General features: G+C 46.1%; 2 protein-coding genes and 1 pseudogene across 2 annotated transcripts in view; all 3 read right to left on the bottom strand.

Annotated features, from left to right (window-relative positions):
- TSPEAR (thrombospondin type laminin G domain and EAR repeats) overlaps positions 1-16,548 on the bottom strand; it is a 250,187-nt gene that overhangs the window by 211,869 nt on the left and 21,770 nt on the right. The gene's annotated exons all lie outside the window — the stretch shown is intronic.
- On the bottom strand, positions 1,152-3,359 carry LOC108539795 (MICOS complex subunit MIC60 pseudogene; annotated as a pseudogene).
- KRTAP12-1 (keratin associated protein 12-1) lies at positions 6,857-7,497 on the bottom strand. Its single transcript, XM_017888727.1, has 2 exons — positions 7,282-7,497; positions 6,857-7,221 (listed from the first exon to the last, which is right to left on the bottom strand). Exons 1-2 carry the CDS (start codon positions 7,461-7,463, stop codon positions 7,113-7,115), a joined length of 291 nt encoding a protein of 96 aa, XP_017744216.1. The 5' UTR covers positions 7,464-7,497; the 3' UTR covers positions 6,857-7,112.

Raw genomic sequence — 16,548 nt, 5'->3', positions numbered from 1 at the left:
TATAATATATACTTATATTTTAATATATATTTATATATAATATATATTTATATATTATATACAAAAGATTATCAGAGACTATATTCTAAAAACCTGGAAAATCTAGAGGAAATGAATATTTTCCTGGACATATACAACCTATCAAGATTGAATCAAAAAGAAATAGAAAACCTGAACAGACCAATAATGAGTAACAAGATTGAATCAGTAATAAAAAGTCTCCCAGCAAAGAAGAGCCCAGGCCTGAATGGCTTCACTGCAAAATTATACCAAACACATGAAGATCCAACACTAATTCTCCTCAAATTGTTCCAAAAAATTGAAGAGGAGGGAATTCTTCTTAACTCGTTCTATTATGAGGCCAGCATTACCTTGATACCAAAACCAGACAAAAGCACAGTAAAAAAAGAAAGTACAGACCAATATCCCTAACGAACATAGATGCAAAATTCCTCAACAAAATACTAGCAAACTGAATCCAGCAGACCATCGAAAAGATAATATACCATGATCAAGTGGAAATTATCACACAGATGCAAGGGTGATTCAACATACACAAATCAATAAACATGATACATCATATCAACAGAATGAAGGACAGAAAGTATATGAGCATCTCAATAGATGCAGGAAAAGCATTTGACAAAATTCAATATCCTTCATGATAAAAATTCTCAACAAACCATGCACAGAAGAAACATACCTCAAAATAATAAAGGCCATGTATGACAAGCCCACAACTAACATCATATGAAATGGAAAAAAGCTGAAAGCCTTTCTTCTACGAACTGAATGAGACAAGGATGCATTTTTTTTTTTTTTCAGTTTTCATCTTGTTTATTCAGTTTGCTTCAAGGGAAAAATCAACAGTAGTAGAGATCACAAACATTGTTTTGATTGGCCTCACAAGTCTGATCAGTAAAACCTGAAAAACAGAAAATGTTACATGAGTTGCAAAGAAAGCACTCCTGGAGTTCACTAGCGTGATAGCAAGTGGAAAGAATATAAATGCAACAGGTGTTCACATTTAGAACAGTACTTGTAAACCTGCTCATTTCTAGACAATGCTGGGACCCTTGTTGCAAACCCATCATCCATCACTGCTGATTTCCTTGACATGAAATAGGACTTTACGAAAAATCTTCCTAGACCTACTCTGGCTGCATTTGAGTGGTTCCTATGCCTACGGCGCTGGCATGTGCTGTCAAGATTTCCACTGCTTTGTTTCTAGGGTCATTCGGACTTCCTTCAGCCAGTCCTGTGCCACTCGTCTGGATTTCCCCTTCAGCTGACTGACAAACTTTGCTGCTAGCTCTAGATCACCATGCTCAATGCAATAGGAGGCGTATGACAGTCATTCAAATGTGTTTATATTCTCAGGTCAGAGCTCCGGGGGTGGCTTCAGGTGCTGAGGCAGGAATAGAAGCAGGGACTGTAGGTAGGACAGGAAGTACTGACACAAGCTATTGCTGGTTTCATCAATCATTGCTACCCTTTGGGCCAGTTTTTGAACAGTATAAAAGGCTCTAAGAGTCCCTTCACTGTACATACACCCCATGGGTCAGGGACTCTGGAGGGATGGCTGTGGTTCAAGCTTGGGTAAATTCATTATCAGAACAGTTGGCTTTGATGCCCTCAACTGCACTACCCAGTGGGACAGCAGGCGTTTCTGCAGATGAGGTCTTCATGCTGTACTTTAATGCCTCCACTGAAAGCCAAGGTTGGTAGGATTTTCTGGCTTCCTCTTCAGCAACTGCATGACTCTGAACAGCCTGTTCAATTCCTCTGAGTCTGGCATAGGCAGTGTTTATATCCAGAGTAAAGTTGTCAACTTGCTCTTGACTGAGATGACAAAACTGTAATTCTTGTTCCGAGAGTTTCTCAGACAGGTTCTGCTCAAATTCACACTTCAGTTCCTGTTCTTGTACCCTAAGGACAACTCGCAAGTGATCAGTGTGGGCAGCCGCCTGTCAGTGAAGCTGGGTTCTCATTTCATTCTCCATGGCGTCTCTGACTTCCTCTATCTTTCTGTCCTATTCAGCCTGCATTTTACTTCTGCAATGTTGTAATGCTTTTGCTACTGCAGTGTCAAATGCCTGCTTTTCTTCCAGCTTTTGTTTCTCCAAGGCTAATGTGATGTGCTGCTTTTCTGTGGCCTTCTGTTCTGCTAGCTCTGTGTTCAGTTGGTCGATGTGACGATGTGCATGAGCAATCAGGGAGTTAGATCAGCAGCAGAGAGCTTGTCAGCTAGGTCAGAAACACTCATTCCTCTCCACCCAGGAAGGACTTCTGGAGGCATGAAGTCATTCCAAGCTTGGACCACCCGCTCATGATACTGAGATACAACCTTAGCCTCAAATTGAGCTGCTTGGACCTTTTTGACCACATTATCCAGATCAACTATCATGTTGTGAAGTTTATATGAGGCTTGGCCCCAGCAACCTCTTTTTTCTTTGCATTTTCAGACACACTTTTCATCTTCTCTAACTCTTCTTTGGCTTTGAGAAGGGCATCAGCAGCTTCCTCTACTGCCTTTCTGCGTTCTTTCAATGCACCCTGCACTGTGTGCCACTTGGCAGACTTCTTCTTGCCCTCAATCTCAGAATTGTCCATGGCAGCTTTCAATATGTTGGAGTGTGCATTGACAGCCTGGACCACAGCGTTCTGAGCTGAAATAGCCTGCAGAGTGACACTTGGAGTTTGCCTCAGAGCATCTTCTAAGCTCTTGGCTAGAGACTCAATTTTAACTTGTTCTTGTTTTTCCTGTTGTGCAAGGCAAGCTGCAACTTCTTCAGGTGCTCGTTCCCTTACAGAAGATGAGGATGCTTCTTCTGAAAGTGGAGGTGTGGGTTTTCCTTCACCAATTTCAGGGTGATTAGTTTTTAAAGATTTCTCATGCCGAACCCCAGGGACCAACAGCGTATCGCCTGCTGTTGCTGAAGCTGGAGCATCTCCCTTTTGCTTTTGGAGTTGTGAGCCAGGCTATTTAGACTTCTTTGTTACTTCTGATACACTAGAGATTTTTGGTGGACCAGACTGAATCAATTAATCGATTTCTTTGGCAATGGAACATCATAAGGTGCGGAACCAAGAACGATCTCGAAGAGTTTGTCTGAGTAAGGTATGGTTTTCTCCCCACTTTCCCGGAAATGGGACTCCCATTTGGCATACAGGATAGTGCCACCAATACCTCCACCAACAAAGAAGAGGCCAGCTCCAGCAATTTTGCCAGTAGTCAACCCAGACCTGCCTGAAATAGAGTATCTGTGGCATGGTCACAATGGACGGAGGACAAACTTCCCACAGAGACAACTCTGGGCAGCGGTGGTCACACCTGATAACTGACAGGCCCACAGCATCTCTGTCGAACAGATGGTGCTGCTGGTGGACACAGGAGCTGCCATAGCGGCATAAGTAAGTGGAGGCATGCGTGCATATGTCAAGGATGCCTATTTTAATCACTCCTATTGACATGGTTTGGATCTGTGTCCCCACCCAAATCTCATATTTAATTATAATCCCCAGTGCTGGAGGTGGGGCTGGGTGGGAGGTGATTTGATCATGAGGGCCATTTCTCATGAATGGTTTAGCACTGTTCCTCTTGAAGGTGTTGTCATAATAGTGAGTTCTTGTGAGATCTGGTTGTTTAAAAGTGTGTGGCACCCTGTACCACCCCACACCGCTCCAGACATGTGAAGCATTGGTGCCCCTTTTGCCTTCTGCCATGATTGTAAGCTTCCTGAGGCTGCCCCAGAAGCAGAAGCCTCTATGCTTCCTGTATAGCCTGCAGAACTATGAGCCAGTTAAACCTCTTTTCTTTATAAATTACCCAGTCTCAGGTATAGCTTTATAGCAATGTAAGAATGGACTAATACACCTATTCAACATAGTACTGGAAGCCCAAGCCAGTGCAATCAGGTAAGAGATAGAAATAAAAGCCATCCCAATTGGAAGAGAGGAAGTCAAATGGTCCCTCTTTGCCCATGACATGATTTTGTATTTAGGAAAACCTAAAGACTCCACCAAAAATCTCTTAGAACTGATAAACAAATTTAGTAAAGTTGCAGGATACAAAATCAACATATAAAAATCAATAGTGTTTTGATACCCCAATAACAAACTAGCTGACAAAGTAAGCAAAAAGGCAATCCATGAAGGCTAAAACAACTCTATCTTGGATGCTAATCTGCCATATGGACTTCTAGTTAACCTGTTCTGGGAAGGCCTCTAAGATTTCCAGTTTAATCTACTGTTCCTTGTATAAAAGCACATACTATAAATCTTGCTTCAAAACAACCTTGATGTTATTGTGCTTCAATTGATTACAGAGCCCTTCTAAATCACGTATGCCCTTTCCTTATGGTGCATAAGCCTTGGGTCTGGATGGGGTAATGGCACAGGGATCCGCCAACTTATCTTACCACCACCCAAGTCACAGACATGGCTTCTGTTTTAAGTCCTTATTAAATGTTTCTTTCTGAGAAACTGGATCTGTCAGCCTCTTTCTGTGGCCTCTCAGGCTTCCTTGAACTTTGGGGGTAGGTTTACACAGACCTGCCCACCATGGAACACAATCTCATTCACAATAGCTATTTTAAAAATAAAATACCTGGCAATAAATATAACCAAGGATGTGAAAGTCCTTTGCAAGGAAAACTACAAAACACTGATAAAATAAATTGAAGAAGACACAAACAAATGGAAAGACATTCCATGTTCATGGATCAGAAGAAATGACATTGTTAGAATGATCATACTACCCAAAGCAATCAACAGACTCAATGCAATCTCTATCAAAATGCCAATGACATGTTTCACAGAAGTAGAAAAAACAGTCCTAAAACTCATATGGAACCAAAAAAAAAAAAAAAAAAAAAACCCTGTAGGCATCACACCACTTGACTTCAAAATATATTACAAGGCTAAACAGCATAGAATTGGTATAAAACCAGACACATAGATCAATGGAACAGAATAGAGAACCCAGAAATAAATCCATATATTTACAGCCAATTGATTTTCAACAAAGGTGCCAAGAATGTATAATACAGAAAGGACACCCCCTCAATAAATGGTGCTGGGAAAACTGGATAGCCACATGCAGAAGAATGAAACTGGATCCCTACCTCTCATCATATACAAAAATCAACTCAAGATGGATCAAAGCCTTAAACATAAGACTGAAAACCATAAAGCTACTAGAAGAAAACATAAATGAAATGCTCCAGGACATTGGTCTAGTCGAACAGTTTAGCAGTGTAGCTAAGACTACAAAAACACAGGCAACAAAAACCAAAATAGACAAATGAGATTATATTAAACTGAAAAGCTCTGCACAGCAAAGGGAACAATCAACAGAGTGAAGAGACAACCTGTTTAATGGGAGAAAATATTTGTAAACTATGAATCTGAAAAGTGACCAATATCCAGAATATGTAAGGAACTCAAACAACTCAACAACAACAACAACAACAAAACAAATAATTCCATTAATAAATGGGCAAAGCACCTGAATAGGCATCTCCCAAAAGAAGACATACAAATGGCCAACAGGTATGCCAAAAAAAAAAAAAAAAAACTCAACATCACTAATCATCAGGGAACTGAAGTCAAAACTAGAACGAGATAACATCATCTTACCCCAATTAGAATGGCTATTATCAAAAAGACAAAAAATAACAGAGCCAGTAAAGATGTGGAGAAAAGAGAACTCATACATCATTTGTGGAAGTGTAAATTAGTACAGCCATTATCAAAAACAGTATAGAGATTTCTCAGAAAAGTAAAATAAAACTACCATTCTATCCAGCAATCCTGCTACTATTTATTCAAAGGATAGGGAATTGGCGTATCAAAAAGATACCTGCAACCCCATGTTTATTGCAGCACTATTCACAATAGCAAAGATACAGATTCAACCTAAGTGTCTATCAATCAATAAATGAATCAGGATACTGTGGTATATATTCACAATGGAATCTTATTCGGCCATATAAAGGAATGACGTCCTGCCATCTGCAGCAACATGGATGGAACCAAAGGCCACTGAAGACAAATATTACATGTTCTCACTCACATGTGGGAGTTTACAAAGTTGATCTCATGGAAGTAGAGAGTAGAATGATATTACCAGAGGTGAAGAGGGGTGTGTGTTAGAGGGGAAGTGAGTTTGGTTAATGGGTACAAACATGCAGTTACACAGAAAGAATAAGTTCTAATATTTGATATCAGCATAGGGTGACTACAGTTAACCATGTATTGTATGTCTCACATCAGCTGGAAGAGAGAGTGTAAAATGTTCTCAACACAGAGAAATGATAGACAAGGTAATGAATATCCTGATTTCATCATTACATATCCTCTGTGTGTAAAGTATCACATATACCCCATAAATACGTAAAGATATTATGTATCAATTTTTAAAAAGTGCCATATGTGGACCAGTGATGGGAGTGTGTGCTGAACTAATCCAGTTCTGTAAACCTGAGATCCTCCCCGACCTGGGAACAGGACGTCCACCAACCACATGGGAAAACCCGATCCTCAGTGCTCTGAGGCTTTGGCCATCAGTGCAGGGTTTGCTGGCCTGGAGCAGCAGTGGACAGCCAGTGGGGAAGATCACTCACTCCACCACAGGAGGGTAAGTCACTGCTGTGGCCACTGCACCTGGGCCCCGGGAGTCTTGGGCGAGACCACATGGGCATCTTTAGCCGCGCCCTCCACCCGGGACACCACCTTCTGATGAGGACTGCGGGAAGGGATCACTGAAGAGGGTTTAGCAGCAAATTCTATGTAATCAGCAGCATAGACAGCGGCGAGTATGGAAATAAAAAAAGAAAGACCAGAAACGCAGAGCTGCATAGGGAAAGCTGGTTTATTTGGCTCTCATGGAGTCAGAGAATGACTCTGGGACCCCGGACTTCCCTAGGGGGATGGGCAAGGTCAGCAAGGGCTCCAGATCATTCTGTCATATTCTCGATCCAGAATTCAGAGGGTTCACTGAACGTGCTTTTCACCTGCCCCATGTGCAGAACACCAACTGAGGACTCATCTGGAGGGTGTACAGGTGTGGCCTCATCTGCACTGGGAGCAGCGAGTCTGGAGATTCTTGGTCAGCAGCAGGAAGGGATGCCACAGGAGATGGGTCTGCAGAGGATGCTGGCGCAAGAGGGCTGGCAGCACCTGGAGGACTGGCAGGAGGGAGCTGCATACACGACGGGCCTGCAGCTCACAGGAACGCACACAGAGGACTGGCAGGAGGGGGCCACACACACGATGGGCCTGCAGCTCACAGGCACGCACACGGAGGACTGGCAGCTCACAGGCATGCACACGGCTGGCTTGAAGCTCACGGGCACACACACGGAGGACTGGCAGCCCACAGGCACGCAGCAGGATGCCTGGCAGGGGCTGGGCACGCAACAGGTTGGCTGGCAGCCTGAGGAGCAGCTGGTGTGGCACATGGTGGCGTGTGGCTGGATAAGGTCGAGGCAGAGGGCAGTGATGTCCGGGGACAGCTTCCCTGGGCAGCCTTTATACCTGGACCCAGGCGTCTCCACAGCACAGAAGCGCGCACCTGTTGTCTTCCTTGTTTTTCTTCCTCAAGGCTGTTTTCTGGAGCCCAGTTTTCTGTTGTAGATGCTCATGTTTTTTATTTGGCCCTTTGTTTCATGACTAATTGCACCTTCTTCAAGCTCTTGTTACATTTGGAACCTGCCCAAATTTATTGGTGATGCACAGGCAGTTTTAGCTCCACCTGCCTGATATCTGCCTCCCTTCATTAGTTCCACACGGAAGCAGACATGAGCGGTACCCAAAAAACCTCCTCGAACCACAACTTCTGTTGCATCAACCAGAAACTTTGGGGAAGAGACCAGAACTGAATATAGAAATACAATCACACTGGGAAACCTGCTGGAGTGAGTGATGCAAAACTGGCTACTCTATCAACCATACAGTTGAGATTTAGAAGACGCTCGTTTTCAGGCAGCGGTTAACCAGCAGTGCAGACTGTGATTCCTGAGACAGAAGAAACTTAGGAGATAAACTCCCACTTCCCAGCTCTCTGCTGGAGCAGGCTTCCAAAATGCAGTGTCACCAGCTGGAGTCTGAGCACAATACAATGGTCCAACTCTGCTGAGGAGGAAGGGGCCGGTGCTCATGCAGTTAAGCCCTGGAGTCCGAGGAGGAGAGAATCGGAAAGAAGGATCCGTGTGGAGGCAGGCCCCGCAGTGTGGGAGTTGACTGTGAATCTGTGGGATGGGGCAGGGCTGTATATTCCCAGGGCAAGGCCACCACAGGCTCACCAGAGAGAAACTGCTAGAGGATTAAGAGTGGAGCCCCCACTCCAGCCCCCACACCGACATCCAGCCGAGACCCCCTACAGCCTGGCACCAAATGAGTAAGGACCAGACTAGAGCGAGACCCGCCCAGGTCAGCCCGAACAAAGCCTAAATCAGTTCAGAATAGGATTTTTAGGGAAGACAGTTTGGAATGTGAGTCCCACCAAGATACAGAGTGTTCCAAGTTGTAGATGCTTTCCAGAGATCCGCCCTAGCAAAGTGTTAAACAAAAACTGCACAAGATTAAGGTCATTCTCCAGTAACTGACTGCTAGAACAAAAATCAGAAACAGGATACAGCTCAGAGTCTGTAAATGTATTATTATAAAACCTCATACACAATCAAAGTCATCAGATATTGGCCAGACACAGTTGTTTATGCCTGTAATCCCAGCACTTTGGGAGGCCAAGATGGGAAGATTGAGGCCAGGAGTTTGAGACTAACCTGGGCAACATAGTGAGACTCTGTCTCTACAAAAAAATGGTTAAAAATTAGCCAGACATGGTGGCACAGGCTTGTGGTCCCAGCTACATGGTAGGCTGATGCGAGAGGGTCTATTGAGCCTGGGAGGTTGAGGCTGCAATGAGTTACGATCACACCACTGCACTCCAGTCAGGGCAACAGAGCAAGACCCTGTCTCAAAAAACAAATCATCAGATATTAAAAGATATAGGAAAATTTAATTCACTGATTAAAAAAAAAAAAAAAAAAAAAAGAAAGGAACCAGAGATGGTCTAGATATTGGACATGGCAAATGATGACTGTAAGCCACTAATATAAACATGTTCCAAAAAATCCAAGAAACCTTTTCAAATAATTAAAGGAAAACATTGTCTTCATGAATGGATAAATAGGGAATCTCAGTGGAGTAATTGAAATTATTTTTTAAAATGGGAATCCCAGAACTGAAAAGTACAATAGCTAAAATTTTAAATATATCAAATGTGACTTCAAAAATCAACAACATCCAAATCCAGGAATCTCAGAAAACGCCCAGTAGGATAAATAGGAAGAAAACCACATCCAGGCACATAATAAAGTGATGAAAACAAAAAATGAAGACCAAATCTCAAAAGCAGTGACAGGAGACATTTTACATGCAAAGGAACAAGGATAAGAAAAACACCCTGCTTTCTCATCAGAAACAATGGAGCCATAACTGTAAAATGCCGAGCAACAACAACTGGCAACCCAGAACTCTACATCTATGAAGAACATGCTTCAAAACTGAGGTTGAGGCCAGGCCAGGTACTGTGGCTCACACCTCTAATCCCAGCCCTTTGAAGGCCAAGGCAAGAGGATCACTTGAGCCCAGGAGTTGTAGACCAGCCTGGGCAACAAGCAAGACCTCATCTCTATAAAAAATTTAAAAATTAGCTAGGTGTGGTGGTGTGCACCTGTAGTCCCAACTATTCAGGAGGATGAGGCAGGAGGATGGCTTGAGCCCAGGAGTTCGAAGCTGCAGAGAGCTATGACTGCACCATCACACTTCAGCCTGGGTGACAGAGGGAGAAGGGTCTCAAAAAACCCCAGAAACTGAGATTGAAGTGAAAACCTGTTCAGAAGAGCAACAGCTGGGAGAAATCCTCCCCTGCAGATGCGCACCGCAGGCAACGTGGACAGATGTGCTTTAGGTTAACTAGGACGAGGCCAGTTGACCCTGACCTGCAGGAGGGAGTAGAGGGCATGGGGGAAGGTAAAGGAGCAGGTAAATATCAAAGACACATCCTCGTTCTTCTGTAATCGACTCGTAAGACAACTAACCTTTAAAATGGGTTACTTGGTGACTAGGTCACGTAGGAACATGTGATCACTGTGGCTGCCCCAATTCTCTTGGTTTTTAAGTGTGATTCTGAACTATAGCAGTGAAAGGAGTTGCCTGTGACAGGACTGAACTTGTGGCCTCGCCCGGCTTGTCCCTAGGCCTTAAGGTCACTCCCACCACATGGCCACCGATCGGCTCTGGGTCCATAGACTTGTAAGTTCTGTCCACAGCTCTGAGACCCCACTTGGTCTTCATCCTGGGAGGGGATTTCATTAACATGGTGTCTGAGTTGTCCAAAGCCTCCGTGGCAGGAATCGCCTGTATCCACCACCAGCAGGCACAGGAGGACCCACACAGGAGCAGAGGGTGCCCCTGGGAGCTGCCTGGGATAGAGGGAGTAGCTCTGCCCTGAGAGATGGCTCATCCCCCTACCGTGTGACACCACCATAGAATAAAGTGTGGTGGCCAATCCGTCAAGAGAACAGAGCTGGAGTGTGAGGAAGAACGTGCCATCCACACTCCTGCCCGCTGCTTCCCAAATGCAGGAGCATTCTGGAATTTCACGCCAGCTCCTCACTTTCCCCCACGCTGCCTCTGCAGGGGTGAGACTGATCAGACCCTCAGTGTGGGAGAGGAACCAGACATGAGTAAGCTCAGGCCCCCTCCGTGATGGGTCCTCCTGGGCTCCGTCTGCAGAGGAGGTGGCCTGTGGCCACTAGTGCTTCTCGTGTGAAGTGGGCACTTCTGAGGCATGGTGTCAGGAAGCTCACTGTGGTCACACACCTGAGCCATGCTCTGCAGAGGCCGACGTGGCTGATGTTTTCATCCATCTTCTCTGTCCCAGCTGGTTCAGGACTTCAGGATGAGTCACTTATTGAACCCTGAGCCCAATATAATTTGGCACAGTGGTAACGACCATGGATTCCAGAGTGAAACTAAGCAGTCCAGATCCCTGCGTCTCTGCAGTGGCGCGGACACGCACCCATCATGCAAATGATCTAGGACTTGCATGATCTGTAAAATAGGGTATCGGCCACCCTGAATGCTGGCAAAGATGAATGAGATAACCCCATAAGATGCCAATCACAGCCTGGCACAGCGCTAGAGCTCTGTGCATTATTGTTCCCCTAATAATCATCATTATTATTCCACAATATGGAGCCCAGAAGCTTGGCTCTCGTTACTCGGGAAGACCCTGATGATGACTGAGCTTCTCAGTTGAAACGGGGCCCCTGGTGCAGTGAGTGTGACTGTGCTTGTGTGAGTTCCAGACGGCATTTACAACAGGGGGACCCTGAACATCCATGAGGCGGGCCCCTGGCCTCACTGACAGCCCTTCACCAGCTACCCCCGGCTCTGTTTCCAGGAAACACACGGTCTGCTGAATGATAGGGCACCCCCAGCTCAGAGTTTCCTGAACTGAGTAACCTCAACAAGAAAACCCAGAAAGATCAACAGGAGAGGGCAGAGGAGGAGACACCAGGGGGCTTGCTGCCCAGACAACTGTGGCCTGCCCTGGCTCCATGCTGCGTCCCCACCACCTGCTGCCCACCCAGGGCTGTGGAACCTCCTGCTGCCACCTGGCCATCACCACCCCCGCCCCCACCGCGCAGCTCTGCTGTGCCGGCCCCTGTGTGAGGCGTCCACTTCCTGCCAGCTGGCCTGCCACATGCTCAGGTCAGGCCTGTGTGTGGCCGCCTCCTGCCGGTCCTCCACGTGCGGCCGGCCCTCCTGCCCCTTCTCTGGCCTGCAGACCTGCGACCTGCCACATCGGATTATCAGATAATCCGCTCTCTGCCATTATTTACCAAAAGCCTTTCCCTTTGTCCTATTAGCAGAATCCCCCTGCACTTCTCTGTCCCCAGTGACGAATCCATCTCCCGCCGTGGCTGGAATTTCCCCTGAATGTTCTTGTCCAGGAAGGCTTGGTTCCCTGTCAAAAATAAGTCTCTCTGCTCCTCAACACTGGGTCTTTTTAAACATTTCCCTGAAGCTGTTTCTCACTGTCCTTTGCCTTCCTGACCAAGACGATGTCAGTGCAGGATCCTGTCCTTGGTCACTGCTCAGAGGTGCAGCTTGGCCTGGGATGTCAGGAAGCCGCTCTGGGAAAAGCTGTGGCTGAAACTGCTGAGTCCAAAGTGGGTGTTTCCTTTCCAGTGGTTTCCGATGAGGACCTCTCACCCAGGGCTCTTTTGGAGCCTGGAAACCAAGCCTCAGGACAAAGGACTGCGGGAAGGAGGAGGCTGAGCCTGGGGAACCTGGTGGCTGACCTCCAGTGTCAGAAGGGCTTTTCCCCAGCGCGCATTTCCCCAGAGGCTGGATTGGGGCCACTGAGCCAGCGTGACAGGGAAGCAGATTTCAGCTCAACAGGAGGAAGAGTCCCCTAAAAGCCAGGGCTCCCAGTGACATACTTGGCTCCTGGTGATTACTCAGCTTCTGGGTGCTGAGGGCTCTGAACGGCAGGCACACTTCTCCTACTGTATCATGCCAGACAAAACTGGAATGGCCCATGTGTCTGTCAGCCGGTGGATGGACAAACAGCCTGACGCAGCAGTACAGTGCAATCCACACCAGCACTGAGGGCGGCATTCTTACACACAGTGGCAACAGGAACGCGTCGCAGAAACACCACGCGGGGTGGGAGAGGCTGGCACAGGAGGACTTGCTGTATGACTCCATCTAAATGAGTTCTAAAGGAGAACCCGTTTATGCTTTAAAAAATTCTCAGCAGTGGCCATCTCTGGGGGATTGGGTAAAACTGACTGGGGAAGGCAGAAGAGTTCTGGAGAGGATTGGTCAAGTCCAGGGTCCTGATGGGAACTGAGCAGCCCACCATCCCCTGGGCCTTGAGGGGGCCTGGGTGACCTGTGTTGATGGATTGGCAAACTTCATCAAATGGTACCCTTGAGGTTTGTCTCATTTCGCACGCAAAACAAATGCTGAACTCGAGTTAATGGCACGTTGCTGAAGTGTGGGAGTGAAGTGCACGGTTGCTGCGCCTTCTGCAGAGCGTGTGAAATGAGATATACTGACAGAGGCCGGCTCGGGGGTGAGCATCCCATCAAGCAGAGTGAGTGCCGTGCCAGGTGCAGACCCAGGGCCTGGCACGTGGATGCCCACTGTTTAATTTTTACAACTTTTCGGTATGCTTCCGTTTTTCATAACAAAATGAAAATATAGCTTTTAAAAGTAGTTAAAAGATGAAAATAGTAAATGTTTTCATAAAAAGTAGAAGACACACACAGGATCTCTGCTTTGGAGAACTGGGCTACGATCAGAGGGAAGTGGGGTACACTCAGAGAATTGGGGTACCCAGCATTCAAGGAGAATAACAGTGGACCGTGGGTCAGCCAGATGTCCCAGAAGCAGCAGGACAGTCACGAGGAAGCCAACACCCAAACAGCATGGCTGCCCCAGGGCAGGATGGCAGACCCAGCCCACCATTCCCATTTCCACCTTCCCAAGACCACCACAGGGGAAGGGAAGTCAGTTTATCAAGGATGAGGGACTCCAGCAATGAAAAGGAAAGAGAGGGGTGTGTGTGGACTGCTGGCCAGGGCAGAGGTGGGACCCACCTGCTCGGCAGCCCCATGCAGCTCTGCTTCCCAGCGAGCCCAGCAGAAGGAGAGTGGGGAGGGCTGCAGTAGAGAGGGGGACTGAAGGTGTGAGCATGGCACCCCCTGGCCAGGCCCCCCAAGGCCCTGAGGGGCACCATGCATAATTCTCTCATGCTGGCCTTGGGCTTCCATCGCTTTTACTCCAAAGTGAGGCTGGCAATGGATGGACCTGCGCCCCAAGTGTAGAGCACCAGGCCAACCTCCCCACTTAAGTGGGGGCTCCTCCAGCAGCAAACAGACCACACACACAGCAGGAGAGGAGCCCAGACAGCCCGGGACCACCCTCGCCCCAGCCAGGAGGGAAGCCGGGACCACCCTCGTCCCAGCCAGGAGGGAAGCCGGGACCACCCCTCTCTCCAGCCAGGAGGGGAGCCGGAACTACCCCTCACCCCAGCCAGGAGAGAAGCTGGCAGCACAAAAAGCAAGACCAAGATAAACTAACATATCACGGCACCCAGGGGAAACCAATGGTTTAAGGAACTTAAAAAATCCTAAATACACTCAGACATTCAGGAAGATGTTACATCTATCAAACAAGAACAAGACGCTTTGAAAATGAACGATTAGAACAATGATCCCCAAAATGTCGTAGATATTAAACATCTCATTCATATTTAAAATTAAACAGAGAGGCTTGAAGGTGATTGTATTAGGGTTCCCTTAGAGGGACAGAACTAATAGAATATATGTGTGTGTGTGTGTGTGTGTGTGTGTGTGTATGAATATATATGAATAAAATGAATGGAAAAATCCTAGAGATGTCCTGTTGAAATTATATAACATCAAAGATAACAAGTGGTTCCCATGAGCTTCCAGAAAATCAAACAAACAAACAAACAAAGTCACCCACAAGCAATAAAAATCAGATTAGCATCAGACATCTCATCAGCAACGCTGAATGCTATAGACTCACAGAACAACACTCACAGTGTCCAGGAGGTCAACATTCAGCCCACGCTTCCAAAGATGAGCATGCTCTAAAGAAACACAGGTTAAGCAGAAGATAAACAGTTCTTAAGATAAGCAATAAACATGACATCTAATTATTAACCATAAAAGTATTAAGTAAGCATATGTGTTTTTCTAGGACTAAGTAGCATGTATTTTATCCTCTGGGTGTGTGGTCATTTGCCTTTCTACCTTTCTGTTTCTGTTTGTTTATAGAGATGCGGTGGTCTTGCCATGTTGCCAGTCTAGCATCAAGCTTCTGGGCTCAAGTGATCCTTCCACCTCAGCCTCTCAAGGAGCTGGGCCTACAGGTATGTACCACCATGCCAGGCTCTTTTCAAAATATTTTAAAGTAGTGGAAATATTTTTTCAATATTTGACCTAGATGTCAAGTCTGTCAAACAGATTAAAACACAGCTTCTCTAATTTAAAGTGGGACGGAGAATCCTGACACCTGTCAGTTTGTCCTCCTCCCCTCCCTTCCCTTCATCTCCCCTCACCTCCTCTCCCGTTCTCTACTCTCTCCCCACTTCTCTCTCTCTCCCCGGCTCACCCCCTTACCTAGGTAGCATCTGAGATGTCTCTTAAGACCATGATTTTACAACATTGTTGCTTTGAGTCCCCCTCTCTCTCCAAGCTTCAAGAGATTACGGAATTAGCATGCGCATCATTAGGTGCCAGGGAACAGAGCTGTTAGCAAACAATGGCACTCACCCCTATGTCTCTCAAGTAAAACTGTTAACACCGTACCATGTATCAACCATTACTTACGTCTGACTTTCTCTATAATAAGCTTATTTTTTCAAGAATCCTTATGTCCCCATCCATACACTAAGACCCTAAGAACTGAGAGACAGAATATCAAGGACCTATTTTTCCATATTGTGCCAACTGCAAAAATGCATAAGGATATTATGTATGGATAAAAGACTCAACACATCAAAGGTATAAGAATTAGAAACATATATGCACCATACAAAGAGTCCCCAACATACACGAAGCAAACATGGACAGAATTCAAGTGAGAAATAGACAGTTCCACACACGAAGCAAACATGGACAGAATTCAAGTGAGAAATAGACAGTGCTACAATAGTTGGAGACTTTAATATTTCGTTTTCAATAATGAACAGAACATCTAGTCAGAAGGTCAATAGGAAATAGAGAACTGAACCCACTATAAACCAGTTGCTCACAAAAGATATGTATAGGACACTCCACCCAACAACAGTTTTACTGGTGAATATCACCATTTTTTTTAAATGTAACAAAAGCCTCCTCAACTTGTGAAAGAAAAAAATGGACCACTTTCTAACTCACCTATGAAGCCAACATTATGCTGATACCAAACCTACATGAGACATCAAAAGAAAAGAAGATCACAGACGAACATGCCTTTTAAATACAGATGCAAAAATCCTCAACAAAATACTAGCAAAGTGATTCCAACAGCATATTAAAAGGATTATATACCATGACCAAGTTGGATTTATCCCAGGAATGCAAAGATAATTCCAGATTAAAAATAATCAATGTAGGGGCGGAGCAAGATCGCCGAATAGGAACAGCTCCAGTCTCCAACTCCCGGCGCGAGCGACACAGAAGACCGGTGATTTCTGCATTTTCAACTGAGGTACTGGGGTCATCTCACTGGGGAGTGCCGGACAATCGGTGCTGGTCAGTTGCTGCAGCCTGACCAGCGAGAGCTGAAGCAGGGCGAGGCATTGCCTCACCTGGGAAGCGCAAGGGGGAAGGGAATCCCTTTTCCTAGCCAGGCGAACTGAGACACACAACACCTGGAAAATCGGGTAATTCCCACCCCAATACTGCACTTTAAGCAAACGGGCACACCAGGAGATTATACCCACACCTGGCC

Source organism: Rhinopithecus bieti, unplaced genomic scaffold (genome assembly GCF_001698545.2).
Source record: "Rhinopithecus bieti isolate Rb0 unplaced genomic scaffold, ASM169854v2 scaffold_18153, whole genome shotgun sequence".
In the NCBI taxonomy this organism is placed as follows: domain Eukaryota; kingdom Metazoa; phylum Chordata; class Mammalia; order Primates; family Cercopithecidae; genus Rhinopithecus; species Rhinopithecus bieti.
The sequence above is the reverse complement of the archived record's forward strand: the minus strand, read 5'-3'. Positions and strand labels throughout refer to the sequence as shown.

What these genes read in the sequence shown, in the direction of transcription:
- KRTAP12-1 (XM_017888727.1), bottom strand. Translation starts at nt 7,463, where the DNA reads ATGTGCCACACCAGCTGCTCCTCAGGCTGCCAGCCAACCTGTTGCGTG. An exon ending in TGCGTGCCTGTGAGCTGCAG is followed by an intron (nt 7,222 to 7,281) that starts GCCCATCGTGTG and finishes TGTGAGCTGCAG; the next exon opens with GCCCGTCGTGTATGCAGCTC.